This window comes from Hemicordylus capensis, chromosome 6 (genome assembly GCF_027244095.1).
Source record: "Hemicordylus capensis ecotype Gifberg chromosome 6, rHemCap1.1.pri, whole genome shotgun sequence".
Classification (NCBI taxonomy): Eukaryota; Metazoa; Chordata; class Lepidosauria; order Squamata; family Cordylidae; genus Hemicordylus; species Hemicordylus capensis.
In genome coordinates, this window is record NC_069662.1 from 27918616 (window position 1) to 27935013 (window position 16398).

Sequence of the window (16398 nt, forward strand, 5' to 3'; positions counted from 1 at the left end):
GCATCCAGACAACTACCCACCAACAGGATTTAACAATATACCTGGAGAGCTTTTCTGAGATGGTCAGCACGTCACAGAGTGCCCCGGGGATCTGCTTACCATGACACACCTGTTGCAGTTCTTGCAAGATGGTCTAGACCAGGGACTGTTGGTGAATACCTTAAAATGTCAAGCCACATCTTTGGTGGGCCTAGTTCCTGGAACGTCACATGGCTCCATGCACCGCCACCCTCACCTAAAATGCTTCCTGATGGGTGCCTCCCTGCTGTCACCTCCAGTGGCCCACCGTTTTCCTAACTGGAATCTGCATACTGTTCTTAAGGCGCTCCAGGGTCCTCCCTTCGAACCTTTATCCTCTGTCCCACTCCGCATGCTATCCTTCAAGCTGGCCTTCCTCGTGGCCATTACCTCGGCCCACAGAGTGTCTGCCCTTTCCATATACAAGCACCTTCGTATTCTTTCAGCGGACTCTGTTAAACTCATCCCAGACCCCTTTTTTCGGCCTAAAGTATCTTCTCCTTTCCTTGTATCTCAGGATGTTATTCTGCCTTCTTTTTGCCTGAGACCGGTTCATCCAGTGGAGAGGGCTGGGCACAAGCTGGATGTACGCAGGTGCTTTGAAGTATATATCAAGCGGACAAAGCACATTAGGACTTCGGACTCCCTTTTTGTGTCTTTTTTGCTTCCTCCATGGGACAACCTGTCACGCCTGCCACCATAGCTAGGTGGTTGAAGGCGTGCATAAGCTTGGCGTACGAATCACAGCATTTCAGGGTGCCCACTAAAATACTTACCCATTCCCCGAGGGCCACATTGGCCTCGGCAGCTTTTTCAACCAGCGCTCCTGTCCAGGATATTTGTACAGCAGCCACCTGGTGGCAGGTGCCTTCCACTTTTACTAAACACTATAAGACTAGACGCCTTTGCCTCTGTCCAGGCGGCATTTGGAAGGTGAGTCCTTCAACAGGTTATCCCTGCAGAGTAGAAGCACGGAACTCCTCTTGTTGGAGTTCTAGAGCTGTGGTATGTCCCCACGTGTGAGACGCCCTTGGACTCCAGCAGCAGAGAACAGAGCATTTGTTACTCACCATGAAGGCTCCTTCTTGCTGCAGAGTCCAAGAGCATCTTGACCCACCCTTCTACCTGCGCCTACTGTCAAGGGACCTGGGGATTACAGGCATGTTTTTCCCCCTTAGGAGGTTCTCTGCATATACCCCACCCCCAGACTATAGTCCGCAGAGTGTTACTGGGAGAGGTATCCTGTATTTTCTTCCTCTCTCCTGTTAGCTGGAGGATCATTGTAGTATGTTAATTAGATTGTTTAACTTCTGTTTGTTCCTAGTTTTTTGCCAGACAGGGGTTTACTCGAGGTACTTATTGCCTCTTGGCCTAAAAGAACTGAAGAGGGTTTGCTACTCCCAGCCTTAAAAGCTTTTCTAATTGGCTTAGTCCTGCCTTTGGAGTCATGTGTGATCACATAACCCACATATGAGACACCCTTGGACTCCGCAGCAAGAAGGAGCCTTCACGGTGAGTAATCAATGCTCCATTCTTATCCAACCCCAGCCCAACATCCCTGTAGTGGTTTTTGCTGGTGTTTACCTTGCATACCATTTTATGTGGTAATTCCTTTGTGGCTGAGAATTGTCATCTTTATTTTTTATTTATTTTTCTATGTAAACTGCTTTGGGGATATTTGTTTAAAAGTGGTTTATAAATATAATTGTACTCATAACCCATCTTTTGTCACCCCAAGATTGCCTGTACCACCCACTTGTCCACCCATAGGAATGCCAAATTTCAGCACTTTTGGAAATAGTATATAGATAAAGGCTGATTTGTGATAATGCTAGTGATGGGAAGTAAACAGGGGGTATGTTTGAGCCAGGTACATGGATATGGGATTGAACAGGAACAAGATAGTGGGCATGGCTGAGTTTGGGGCAGCCAGATCCTTGACTCTCTGGCACCCCCTGCAGGCAGAGTGTCGAATACACCCAGAAGACCATGTCGAAGTCCCTCCAGCGTGTGAAGGAGCTGCGGGCTGATTTAGGGGGGACAGAGATTCTCCGACCGCTGAAGGACATTTACAGCCAGCCGTGCCGAGAAGGACATCCTCGTCAGGTATTGAAAGCTCTTTGGGAGGCCAGTTCCAACATTTACAGACCCAAACTCTGTGCAGAAGTCAGGGGGAGACTCACAGAAGAAACATGAATGTGCCTGGCCAGGGGTGTTAGCGATTTGAGGAGAGTAATGATGAGTAATGGGTACATTCCCTTGTGAAGCAGAGTGTGGTCATACACTCTGCGAGCTGCAGAACATTCTTCCATCTTCCACATCTGCTGTGGAGGAGGAGGGCATGTTTCTACAAGAATGAGTAAGTGGGCGGCATATTGGCACAGTAGGATTCTCAGTATTTGATGACTTGTGGTGACCCACTATCAGGAATAGACTTTGAGCCTCTGTTCTTGCATCTCTCATTCCCTCCCTCCGCCTCTCGTTCTCTCCCCAGCTCTTTGTGTTCACTGATGGAGAGGTATTTAATACAGATGAGGTCATTGCTGAGGTACGCCGTCACAGCAGCTCCCACAGGTAAGAACAGAGAACTAGAGACACCCTGCCCCCCTGGTCCAGTTTCCCTTTCCTGGTCTCTTCACGTGCACCCTCTCCCCAACAGGTGCTTCTCTTTCGGCATTGGCGAAGGGGCCTCCACGGCCCTCATCAAAGGCATCGCACGAGCAGCAGGGGGCAGTGCTGAGTTCATCACGGGCAAGGAGCGCATGCAGGCCAAGGTGAGGAGGACCCCGCAAGCACTCTGGCTGCTTCTCCCTGATCTGCTCACTGCCTGTTCCCTCCCTTGACATGTGGGTCACTTGCTAGACGACTCTCCCCATTCCACTGACACAGAGACACTTGGGAGCCCAAGCCCCTCCTCACCAAAAGAGCATGCTGCTTAATTTGAAAAGCAGGAATGACACCGGAGTATATAAATAAGCAGCTCTCCCTCTTGGTCTTCTCTCAGAAAATGGGCCTCTCCCACTCTTTTCCCCCTGGAGTGCCTTTTCAAGTCCTGCAGCACAAGTAATGAAGCATGGGTTCACATCTAGATTTCATTTAAAGAGAAATTAAACACGGTTGCTTGAAAAACAAAATACTTCCGTTTTTTCTGATTAAAGGAGCACTTGCTTTAAAAAAAACATTCCTGTATTGATTGAACATTCACATACCACCTACTGCATGCCAGATATTTGTCAGAATCATCTCTCTGTAGTGTATTGGAAGCTCTTTGGGCAAAGGACTGGAGAGAGAAATGCAGAGATCTTATTTAGCCGCTTTACTGGTTTAGTAGCATTTAAAGAATATTTTCACAACCACGAGGACTAGAACTTTGCTTTTCTTATTTTTCCCTGGAACCCTGCTCCTCATTCCCAAGATCATTATCTTCCCACAGGCACTGCAGTCTTTGAAGAAGGCCCTCCAGCCAGCAGTGACAGGGATCTCTCTGCGCTGGGATTTGCCTCCTGGTCTTGAGGCTGCGCTTGTGGGGTCAGGCCCTCAAGTCATCTTTGAGGGGCAGCGCTGCCTCATCTATGGCCAGATCCGTGGGAAGCCTCAGGCAAGTGGCACCCATCAAACCCTTGAACATTAAATAATCCTTCTCATAGACTCCTTTTTCTGGATCCTACCACTCTCTGAGGAAGTTGTGCACTAAATGCATTCCCCCAGTGATAAGCTTTCCTTTCCTTTCTTGCTCTGACACTTTCTCTTCTCCCACAGTCCTCAGAATCAGCAGAAGGATCTGTTGTGCTGAAGTACAGCTTCCAAGACCAGACTCTCACAGAGACTATGAAGTTCCCACTCCAGGCTCAGGAGAGTGACAGGTGGGACACCTCGGGAACCATATATTTACCTATAGATCCACTATTGGAGCATCTTGGCTAGACAAAGAGTGATCTGGAGAATTTGGAATGTGCTTGTGGGGGGATAACAAATAGGCACAGTTTCAGTACCTGTCGTACGTTGTTTCCTGCCCGTATTTTGCAGATGAGGGAAAGCTAAAGGCCTAATGCTGCCTCTGACAACTGTGTCCTAAACTAAGAAAATGCCAGTCAAAGATCATATCATTATTTTGCATCTCCAAGATGGAAAACACTTGCAAACCTCTACATTCATAACGATATTAAATATGTGCTATAAACAGTTCATATTTTATTCTTAAAGGAGTGCACCAGGTTTTGTTTTGAACAAAATAATAAACCACCTTCCAATTATTATTTTTTAAACGTGATAGGTAGTATATACAGGTCGGGAATCCTTTATCCGGACTCCCGAAATCTGGAAAGCTCCGAAATCCAGGCACCACGCTGAGAGGCGGGGGAAACTGCTTGTAGCTTCAACCGCTCACACACACAAAAACTCCTCAACCCCCAAACCTCAGCCCCTAAACCAATCCCGCCCCAACTCAGCAGCTAACAGAGTATATACAGTACTGTATAACAAAGCAGCAAAAAGCCCACAACTCATAGGGAGAACATTACGGTGGCTCTATAATCTGCTGGGAAGCATTGGGGCTGGGATTGGGCTGGACGCACAGTTTGCAGGAGCGATCGCTTATGGCTCCTAAACTTGCTGTTGTTGGTTCCTCAGCTCATTAGCTCCCCTTTTAGTTCTTCACCTCAGGCTTTGCTATCTGCCTTTTGCTTACTGCCTCTCAAGCACTGCCAATCACATGCTTCTCATGCCGGTCTGAGAGAGGGAAAGGCAGAAAGGAGTGCGATCCCATTGAGAAGTGTGTGAGTGCAATCCCATTGAAAAGCGTGTGAGAGGGGAAGGAGGGAATGCTGGAAGGAGCTTGGCGGGAAGGCATGAAGGAACTGGGTTGCAGGGAGGGAAGGAACTTCAGGGGAAGCTGTTGAGACCCTCTGCAAAGTTGATTATATACTTTGAATAAAACCTTTTAAAAAAACAAAAAGTAACCTTGCATGCCCAAGATATCTCATTTATGAAAATATTCCGAAATCCGGAAAAATCTGGAGCACCTCTAGTCCCAAGCAGTCCGGATAAAGGATTCTCAACCTGTAGATGTTTTTAATGCCTAAATCAATATGGTCAGTTATCACCCCAGATACAGACATTCAGGAGCCATTTAGCTTTGCACCTTTGCCAAGGTGTTGTCAAACTTTCAGGTGAAACTTTGGCAAAGGATGGGAAGCATCTAGCCACAACTGGCATGTGTGACAGTCCCTCTGTCCAGAGGGAATTCCTCATTTTGACTTATGCATGTGTCAGTAGTTACCATAGGCTGAAGCAGAGGTTTTTTTGCACCCATACCTCAAACTAGTATTGAGTATACAGAACTGGGAGCTCCAGGTGCAAGCGATGGTGAGAGACGAGGGCAAGCACTATCAAGAGCTGACCGCACTGGTGGGAACTCCAGCAAGCCAGGATTGTACAGCTGCTGTTGAAGATCCAGGCTGTTCGCATTGAATATTGGTTGCCATGAATTCAGTCTTGATGGAGAGGCTTTGGGCCTGCGGACCAGGCCTATTTCGGGGCTTCCCTTCCCCTGCCAATGGGATCACAGCAATAAATTTGAAGGCAAAATGTTAGCACGAAGGATACCAAGCTCTCCCCACATTTTTCTCTCCCTCTTCAGGCTCCCTGTTCACCGCCTGGCAGCTCAGGCCCTGTTGCAGGAACTGGAGGAAGCCAAGGAGCAGGATGAAGGAAAGCGGCGCCTGGCACTGGAGACGAGCCTGAGCTCCGGGGTGGTTTGTTCACAGACGGCCTATGTGGGAGTGAACATGGAGCTGAGCAAGGCCCTTCAAGGACCCCTCAGTCGTCGAAACATTCCACTTGCACAATGTGAGTATAATATTACGCCTGTCATGGTAGCCCTGATCACTCAAGGTCTCCTCAACTGAACGGAGACAATACATTTTGGGAATTAGAACTGGACCCATTCTCCCTAAAAGCAAATGGCAAAGTGTCATTAGTTTTATAGCTGGACTGAGGAAAGTTTTTTTAAAAAAACGTAGAACGAAACCAAAAAATGACCTCTATATTACTCACAAGAAGCCTTCAAATCCTTCAGGGTAAAAGACGATATACTTCCAAACCAAACAATAACAAACAGATAAACCTAAATAAACTGAAGTGGACTCCCAATATTCATGTAGAACAGTTTCTCAAAAAGACATTGAATGTAACGCTATTATTATTTACTATTACAAATTCCATACATTCACAAACATGCACATCAAATGGACTCCCAACATTCATGTTCTGATATGTATCAAATTCTCATTAGAACTACCAGACATGTTTTGTGTGTGGGTTTTGTGATTATTTAGCAAAGCACCGAGGAAGCTACCACTCCAGTTACAGAGTGCAGAGTTTAGTTGTTGCAGATATTTAAGTAACAACATGGAGATCTCTGTAGAGTCTAAACTAAATAGGTCTATTAGTGAAATACATTTGGGATAGGAAATACCTATCCTATCTATCAGCTACATAATGAATAGATAGGGGGAGAGAGAGATGTTTCCATTCTCTCTCTAGGAGGAAAGGAAGAGGACTGACTCACTACAGGAAGTACCTGAGCAGTTAAAGCAGGGGTCATAGAGCAGAGGAAAGCAAGGACAGGTAAAGGAGACCCTCGTTGGCTACTCCCAATGCCCCTAGTGGTCATTAGTGTTGGAAGTGAAGGACTTTGCGCTGTCTCATGTCTCAGTGACAAAGGGGGACAGACAGAGTCAGAGGGCTAGAGAGGTCAAGACATTGGTCATCCCTTCTCTACTGCTCTGACACTGTCCCTTTGGTATGTAAATTGCTATTCTCAGGGACACTTCCTTCCTGCCGCTTCCTCTTTCTTCCTTCTTTCCTTCCCTTCCTTCTCCCTTGCAACATGCAAGCTCCTCTCTCCCTGCACCATGTGTGCAGAGATGCATCCATGTGCATCCAGCTAGCTAAATAGATCAGAGATCCTATCTCTCCACTTTACTATCTAGAATGGAGTTCACTAATAAATACTCCTTATATTGATCTGAAACTTTGAACTGGCGCCAAGTTATTTTGCTCTCAGCATACACGCATGCGTGGGCAGACTCCGCTGTGTTGTGCCTCTGTGCACTCTGCTATATTAGAAGGGTATCTCTTACCAGAGAGAATTCCCAACAATTAGGATAGTTGGTGCAAATGGCCAATGCACTGGAATTCCATCTCCAACATTTTGACTACAAGCCTTCACCACTGGACCTTTTAAGCTTGTATTAATGTCACCAATACAGAAACATGAAAAACTGTTTTCCCTTTTCTTTCTTTTCCTCTCCCTCCCTCCCTCCCCCCCTCTCCCCCCCCCCCCATGCTGTGGGACAGTTTTCTGACCTAACATTGACATCTTCACACCAGTTGAGAAAGTGGTGGCCCTGAGTGTTCTGGCCATGCTAGGACATGTGAACATATATCAGAAAGGCTATGGGAAAGGTCAAGGAGGAGCTGGTGCTTTTCCCAACAAGTGTCTACAGTTCCTATAAAGAGGAACCCCACCAGGCTTTGTGAGTTGCAGTCCCAGGCCCGTCCTTAGAGCGGAGAGACCGGGCCCCGATTTGGAGTGGCTCCACAGTGGTGGGGCCGCAGCGGCATGAGTGGTGAGCAGCCTGCCTCGCCGCTCACTCAGCTCCAGCCTCCCACCAGCCGTGCCATCGGGGGGGGAGGGTAGCAAGCTCGGCGAGGCTGCCCACATGCCCGCCTCAGCTCCCAGTGGCACAGCAGCCGGCCCGGCTGCCACCATGTCGGGGGAGGGGCGGGCAGTAGCCAGCAAGCGGCAATCAGCCTGCTCTGCTCAGTGAGGCTGCCCGTGCGTCCGCCTCTGCTTCTGGAGGCATGGCAGCTGGCCCAGCCACCATGTGTGCTGGGTGGGGGGAGGCAGTGGTTGGAAGCCCTGCCCCACACATGCTGATTCACCCCCAGCCCCGCACCCCCTTAGGGATGGCCCTGTGCAATCCTTGGTCTGCGTAGGCAAGTTGGAAATCTGGAAAGTGTTGGGTTGTTTGTAGGGGTTTTGTTTTTGTTTCCTGTCCATCCCAGAGCAGATTTGCAGGGATGGCAGGATCCAAAGGTAAGTTAATTGAAGTTCCAGCATCTCAGACATTGGGGGTGGGGTTCACGTTTGTTTTTTTTACTCAGCCTTTAGTTTCCCATCCTGCAGTCCTACACATGCATTCAGCTGTATTACAGTACCAGCCCTTGTGTGGCAATCTGCAGGTACCTGAAGCAATGGCATCATTGAAGACTCCCTTCATATTGTTGCCCTTTTCTCCTTTATTCTCCCCTCTCGCTCTCAAGTCCCCACCTATGCCTACGGGACAGGATACTATCCTGACAATAACCTCTTCACACCACCTGAGAAAGTGGTAACCCTGAGTGTCCTGGCCATGCTAAGACATGGCACATAGCTCAGAAATATTACAGAAAAAGTCAGGGAGGAGCTGGTGCTTTTCCCAGCAGCTGTCTATGGTTCCTATAAGGAGGAACCCCACCAGGCTTTGAACCGCCCAGAGACGTATGTTGTAAACTGCCCAGAGATGTACATTTTGGGCGGTATAAAAATATAATAAATAAATAAATAACGGGTTGCCAACTGTCCTGCATTGTACGGGATGTCCCTGTTTATAGGAAAGAAATTCTCATCCCGTTTGGGACTCAATTTCTCCTGCTTTTTTACTTTTTTTATTTTTAACTTTTAAAGATGCTGTGCAGCAGCAAGAGCTCCGCACCCACCTATCAAGCCAAGACAGCAGGTGGTTCACGGTGGGTGGGCGAGCGCGCTGGAGACACGGAACAGGCAGACTTAGACAGCGGCAAAGGAGCTCCTCCCTCAGCCTGGCCTTCCTCGCAATTGAGGCAGAGCGGCTCCCTGCTTCTGCTCGCCATGACCCACCTGCTGTCATAGTTTGACAGGTGGGCAGGGAGCCCTTGCTACCTGGGCAGGGCCAAGTCCCTGCTCCTAGGTGGCCCGTCCCCCTGCCCGACTTGTGCCCCGAATTTGTCCAACGCAATGTTGGCAACCCTAGAGGTCAAGTCCTAGGTCTGCTTAGGCAGGGAGCAGGTAGTTGGGCTGCTGTCCTTTTTCTGGTGTGTGTGACATCTTTTGGAGTGTTTTTCACAGTTTCCATCTTGTGCTTCCTGTAAGCTGCCAAGCTTCTCTCCTGGCCTGAGCTCAGTGCAGGAATGGCAGGATACAAATATAACTACTTTTTAACCCTCATTCTGAGTCATGAATTTTTATTCACAAGTAGAACTTCTTAGTTTCAAGATGTTGGTCCCAAGATTTCCAGAATACAGAAACCACAGTAATTTTATATTTCATTTCAGGGGAGTGCAGTGGTGAATCCCACTCCCATCCCAAGCATGGTGCCCTGGGCAACTGTCCAACTCACTGAGAATGTGAGTTGCTAGCTAAGAAAAATGAGAATCCTACACCAATGAGGATCCAAAGTTAAACATCTCAGCATCTCAGCTGAAAGGACACACTGTAAAGGCAATCATCACAGGTCTGGGAGCTGGTCAAGTGCATTCCACAAGCCATTCTCCCACAATCATCACACCTTTCTTCTTGTTTCCTATCAGCTGTCCTTGGGCACACATTTCTTGGGTACATACAAAACCAATGTCTTCCATCCACTCAAGCCAAGCACAGTTTTTCAGTGGTTCCCTTTGTTAATGTGGCTGCATCTCTGGGGATACGTCTTGCTTGTTGTGTCTCATAGTGCCTATATAGGTCAGTTCCTTGCTCAGGAAAGCCTCTGCCAGTTCTACAGTAGGGGGAAAGTTCTCCTCCACCACAATCCTCCAAGGGCCACATCACTTGAGCACAACCTTGCACATACTATGACATCAGGGCTATGGCAAGAACACACCCACCGTGATGTCACCAGTGGATGTGCCAGTGTGCTCTTGGAGAGGAGAGCTGGTCTTGTGGTAGCAAGCATGACTTGTCCCCTTATAACTAAGCAGGGTCTACCCTGGTTGCATATGAATGGGAGACCAGGAGTGTGAAGACTGTAAGATAGTCCCCTCGGGATGGAGCCGCTCTGGGAAGAGCAGAAGATTTCAAGTTCCCTCCCTGGCTTCTCCAAGATAGGGCTGAGAGAGATTCCTGCCTGCAACCTTGGAGAAACCACTGCCAGTCTGTGAAGACAATACTGGGCTAGATAGACCAATGGTCTGACTCAGTATATGGCAGCTTCCTATGTTTATCCTTTAATTGCTTGAGAGGGTGTGCATCTGAGTTACCACTCTACACATGCTCCAACAGAGTTTGGGATGCATTTAGAGTGGTAAATCAATGAATACCACCCCCCCCCCACACACACACACAGGCAATTAAAAAATGCACCATGTAACATCAGGGTGGGCATGTTCTCACCAGAGCCCTGATGTTGTTGCATGTGCAGGGCTGTGTTTACCTGTAGCAGCCCCAAGTGGTAGTCTTCCAGCTTCTCAAAGAAAACATCTGTCAGTGATTAGGACCTTTCTGCTGCACAGCACCACCATATTTTTGAACTGCACTTCTTTAGTTTGTTTGGCATGTGTCACCATAAGGGACAGTGTCTCAGAAACCTAACAGCTGCTCCTCAACTGTTAGGTTAGATGCAGGAATGTAGCACTGCTGCAGCTGCTGTACAAACAAGGTCCAGAAACCCCTAACGGTTGTCCGTTTGGTAGTCCCTTTGCTCTCCTATGGTGTGGCTTTGTCATCAAACCTTGAATAACATGTGATGTCCTCTAACCATCTCGGCTGCATCATTGCACAGAAGTAGAGATACCCCAAATCTGTTGCCCACAGTCCCTGCAGCACTTCATGATTGTCATGAAACACCCATTCAGGACTAGCAGGCCAACATATGCTTATGTTAGGATTTTCTGTTAGGCATACCTCATATCCCAGAACCACCTCAGGTGTCAGAAGCCCTGCCTCGCTGCGATTGGTTACATCGGCAGCTACACTGTTCTCTGATGGCCCCCACCATTGTCTGACTTCCACCCATCGCTGGCCAGTGCCTCTCACTCCAGCCGAGCCTCACTTTGCTCCAAGGTGGTATGAGTGCTATGCCTGGACTCCACACCACTCTGACACTTTACAGTGTTGCTTCAGTGTTGGTTTCATCTGCCCAAACTAGGGAGCACCAAACAATGCAGACTAATGCCAGACACTATCACCTTACACGGTCAGTTTTACTGGCAAGGAAAAATAAAACTTTTCTGAACAGAAACAGGGTGTTTTCCTATCCCTATTGACTTGGCATTGGGGCCAGGATAGGGACTGCCCCAATGGAGAAAGTCCATGCAGTTCTGGGGTTACTTTTCTCCCAATTAAGTTACAATGGAAATAGGATAGGAACTGCCCAAATGTAGGGAGTCCATGCATTCCAGGGGTTGTTTTCTACCCTGTGTCATATTTATATTAATAGCATAAATATCAAAACTGGTGAAGGGCCATATTTGTGGCTGTATCGTGTACCAAAGTGCAGGTAAGAGTATCACAACAAGGGCATAGCTAGGAGTGCAGTGGTTTGCTTCTTTGGGCACATTTAAGTAGCCAGGGGTAGGAATGTACCCATTACTCAGGATGAGGGGTTAAAAGAAATCTGCCTGTAACTTACATAAGATGTTAATTTAGCAAAGTTCTCCTCTACCAACTGGAAAGGTCCATTCAGAAGGTCTAGATTCTTTACTATCTTTGGCTGATTTCTGCCCCTCTGGGATCCAAGAAGACATACAGACGAGAAATAAGAGATCAAGAATATTTATTCTCACCCAGTTTCTTGACAATCTTAGAAGTCAGCAACAAAATGCAGTTCTCAGGTTACAGGTAGCACTCTAGTCATAAACACTAAATGGAGATTTTGTCCAAAAAGAAAAAGACTAGCTGTACTAAGCTGGAGGTTTGCCTGTTTTCTTCTTTGCTCCTCTTTCCCCCTGACTTTTCTGCCCCACCCTTATATCTTGTCCTAGCATCACCCCCTCAAATTTGTCCCTTTGTTTTAGCATTGATTGACCAAACTATTATTTATTATTTTTTATTCAAAATATTTATATCCTGCCCCTCCAGTGCACTACTGCTTGGGGCGGCTGACAACAATAAAATAGATACAAGATACAATTTAAAAAAATTAAAAAAAATTAAACAAAAGTCAGATTAAAAACCACAATGATTATTAGGTTCAAATTAAAAGTTATTTTAAAAGCTAAAAACTGAAAATTATAAAAATCTAAAGAAAAAGCTAAAGAACCTACCAGATATAACCAAAAATGGAGCATACTCCAAACTAATTCAGCATACTCTTGACCTAACCAATTGGTCAGTTAGCCTCAACTATGATTTACGTAAGATGTGCACAAATTAATACAGATGTATTTGCAACTTCCATTATCAGGTACTTTTGTCAACAATCTACTTCAAAGGATCTATCACAAGAAAAACAGTCAGGGACTTTTATGGCCATGTCTCCATCCTGATACACCATCCTTTCAACCCTCAATTTTTCCTTTGATGTAGAACCTCACCCACGTCAGAAAGCCACTAAGGAGTATCTATGAAAGTTGCATCTTCTGACAATTTGGAAACTGCCTGAAAAACAGTCTGAGAGGGCACATTTCTGACTTTGTAGGCCTGAAAGCCTGGATTTTCCCAAAACCTTGGTCAAGTAGCCTGGTCAATTTAGCCATAGAAAATGCCCTTCCTAGATTCTTACACTTACACTCTGGAATCGCTAGTCACTCAGACATTTGGTTTGGTTCTTAATTCTCTTTTTTTAACTCTACCTATAGGTTTTTATGCTGGAGTCCCACAGATAAACAGAAGTCTGCGTTCACCCAGAGTATGTTCCAGCACCTACTCTGAAGGAGGTAACCATTTTGAAAAGCTTGGAAGTTGAAGCAATGCAATTATTGGAGTTTCCCTTCATTTTTGGTAGAAGATCAGATGCCCAACATGTCTGTCACCGCACAAAAGCACTTGAGCCAGCTAGTGGTGTGCACAGAACTGCAAAGGTCGGGTTTGATGCCAGCGGGGGTGCCTCTTTAAGGGCGGGGGAGGGTGCACTTACCCCTCCCGCCAATTTTCCCTCGTTGCACTCCGTTTTTTGCAGTCCATGGGGCGGCAGCATACCTCCCTGCCACTCCTTCCCCCATTCTTGGAGGGAAGTCGCCGGAAGTACCTGGTGCACATGCGCACATCGTGCGCTCATGCACAGCAGATGGGCACGCACACGCGACATGCACACATGTGCACGGTACTTCCAGCCAAGAATGGGGGAAGGGGCAGCAGGGAAGTACGCTGCTGCCCCAAGAAGTTTCCTAAAAACAGAGCACCGGTGGGGGGAAAGCGGCGGGAGGGGTAAGTGCACCCTCCCCTGCCCTTAAAGAGGCACCCCCCTGGCCTTGAACCTTCGAGCTGGTGCCACCTTTGAACCGGTTTGGAGGCCTTTAGAATGGTCTCCGGACCAGTTCATGCACATCCCAAGAGCCAGCCTTCGTGGGGTTGGATATCACAAGATGTACTTTGGGTTGGGAACATTCGGAATGGATGTAGAACACTCCTAAGATGGACTGAAGATCTGCCTCCAGTCTGTTGAAATGTTTGTGTTAATTCTGGGAGGATAGCTCTGTCAATGCCTAATACCCATGATGCCTAAGGGGAACTTCCATGGGAAAAGGCAGTATACCTCTCAGTTTCAGATGCTGGGAGACAACAGGAGAAGACTGCCTTTTTTCTTTCCTGCTTGTGAGCTTCCCAAGAGCAACTTACTGGCCATGGCTGGAAACAGGATGTAGTACTGAATGGGCCAGCAAGACCCTTGTGTGGGTGACTAACCATGGGAATAAACAAAAGATTAGGAGAGAGGGTGAGGTCTCACCTTTGCCTCTGATCTCCACATGTCAATTGGCACAATACAATCAGTGTATGGTGGTCAGTGGGCACAATTCTGCTCACTCCCTTCACCCTCCATATTTGATTATCCCAGTTTAGTTGTCATTATTATGTTTTTATAGCAATAGCATTTAGCAATAGCACTTACATTTATATACCGCTCTATAGCCGGAGCTCTCTAAGCGGTTTACAATGATTTAGCATATTGCCCCCCAACATTCTGGGTACTCATTTTACCGACCTCGGAAGGATGGAAGGCTGAGTCAACCTTGAGCCCCTGGTCAGGATCAAACTTGCAACCTTCTGGTTACAGGGCGGCAGTCTTACCACTGCGCCACCAGGGGCTCTTATAACAACAGGCCTGCTGGATCAGGCCCAAGGCCCATCCAATCCAGCATCCTGTTTCCCATAGTGGCTCACCAGATGCCTCTGAGAAGCCCACCGGCAAGAGGTGAGGGCATGCCCTCTCTCCTGCTGTTGTTCCCATGCAACTGGTGTTCAGGGGCATCTTGTCTCTGAGGCTGGAGGTGGCCTATAGCCATCAGACTAGTATACCTTGGAGAATATAGCTCCATCAAGTTTCTCTCATCCCAAACCCCAATGATTTGGAGAAGCCAGTGAAAAACTAATTGTCCTTTCCCCCTTTCTCCCCCCTTTTCAGTCCCCATAAGTACCTGTGGGTCAGGACTCTGGCATGACATGGATCTCTTCACATGTATAGACAAAATGGTGACATTGCATGTCCTGCCAGGAATAAGAGGACACAAAAGTAACTTAGCACGAAGTACCACCACCAACAGTCATTTGCATGTGGTTTGTTGTTGTTTTTAATCTGCTTCCAGTGTTCTACAAGTGTTCCGCCCGTGTTGCAGTGCCAAAGCCGCAAGCCCGAAGGTTCAATCTAAGAATGTCTGCAGTCTCATTAAAAAGCAAAAGACGTGAAGGTAACTAAAGCAATGCAGTCATTTGAGATTTCCTTCATCTTCTGCATGAAAGATTCAGATTCTGAATGGGGGGCGGGGTGTAAAATCCTAATTTTAATGCTGGCATACTGTGAACTGGGATTTGAATACTTGTACTGGGTTGCACTGTCATTGTCCTGACAGTGATATTTTTGTATAGTAGAGATAGGCAGAGTATAGTAATGATCTGAAGGGAAATTGTCATGAAATATGATGCAGGACAGAAGCACAGGGTGCAGTGAAATGGCAAGGGGACATCCATAGACAGAGGGTTGTGGTGTGTCGTCCCCCCCCCCCACACACACACACAAAAGTCCCATTCCCAGCTACCAAGTGCCTTTTCCAACCCTTTCTATTCTTCAAACAGGTAGCAGATCCTATCTACTCAGCTTTGAGCGGGTTGTTGCTTAGTGTTGGCCTAGAAATTTGTCAAGGTCTTTAATTGTTCAAAATAGCACCAAAACGACAGATACGCAGCACTAGGGTGTAAGGGGAGGGGTGAATAGCCATGGAAGTCATTGCTAAGGCCTCTCCTGATCTGATGAACCTGAAATGCAAGAGACCCAGTCAGGAATACTATGGAACGGGGTAAAAGAGAGCCAGCATGGTGTAGTGGCTAGAGTGTTGGGCTAGGACCGGGGAGACCCAGGTTCAAATCCCCATTTAGCCATGAAACTAGCTGGGTGACTCTGGGCCAGTCACTTCGCTCTCGGCCTAACCTACTTCACAGGGTTGTTGTGAGGAGAAACTCAAGTATGTAGTACACCGCTTTGGGCTCCTTGGAGGAAGAGCAGGATATAAATGTAATAATAATAATAATAAATCTCTGTTTCCAAGATGGAAATTAAGAGAAAGGAGTTCTTTAAGTACACCCAAGCTACAGCCAGTTTAAAAACAGCTTATAGATCTATTGAGCAGCAAGATAATAAAGGTAACCTTCAAAGAAAGCTAGAAATATTACAGTGAAACTAAATCCCTTCTTCCCATTCTTGACAGACAGTTCAGAACTGTGCAGTGTAGAAAGAACAAGGGAGGAGCATACAGAACTAATGGACAAACTAAACAGTAGCATGTCACTGGATCTGAATGACAGCCACTGAAGAGAGAGTCAGATCTGGGTTGCATAGTTTAACATATCTCTTCCAGATGGGAAAGTGGCCAATAATGTGTGGGAGATCCAGGCAGAACTATGGATTTACTTAGTTATAAGTTAATTGTCAGAAAGTATCACTAGGATAGAACTGTCCAACATAGGGACACAGCAACCACCATCCATTCTTTAGAATGTAATCTCAGGTGTTCTGTGGGCCTGCTTTTTGCAAACACTTGAGAAGTTCAACTGATAGGGAATGCAGCTGCCCACCTACTGATGAGAACTGGAGATTTGGAATATATAAGGCCTTGTTCAGTTAATTGTCCTTACTTCCTGTAAGTGCCAAGGCCCAATTCAAGGTACCAGTATTGGCCCAGAAAGCCCTTGCAATATATGAACCTATTGGC

General features: G+C 47.0%; 1 protein-coding gene across 4 annotated transcripts in view; it reads left to right on the top strand.

Annotated features, from left to right (window-relative positions):
• The window catches only part of LOC128331499 (von Willebrand factor A domain-containing protein 5A-like), a 47890-nt gene that overhangs the window by 22078 nt on the left and 9414 nt on the right, over window positions 1-16398 (top strand). For all 4 annotated transcript variants that reach the window (XR_008310325.1, XM_053264987.1, XM_053264989.1 and 1 more), the window contains 8 exons: window positions 1980-2124; window positions 2513-2592; window positions 2678-2792; window positions 3452-3616; window positions 3778-3881; window positions 5657-5865; window positions 12835-12912; window positions 14779-14880. Coding sequence is in view for 3 of the 4 variants with exons in the window: in XM_053264987.1 (XP_053120962.1) it covers window positions 1980-2124; window positions 2513-2592; window positions 2678-2792; window positions 3452-3616; window positions 3778-3881; window positions 5657-5865; window positions 12835-12912; window positions 14779-14880 (998 nt within the window). In the remaining variant the exon portion in view is untranslated. The remainder of the gene's footprint in view (window positions 1-1979; window positions 2125-2512; window positions 2593-2677; window positions 2793-3451; window positions 3617-3777; window positions 3882-5656; window positions 5866-12834; window positions 12913-14778; window positions 14881-16398) is intronic.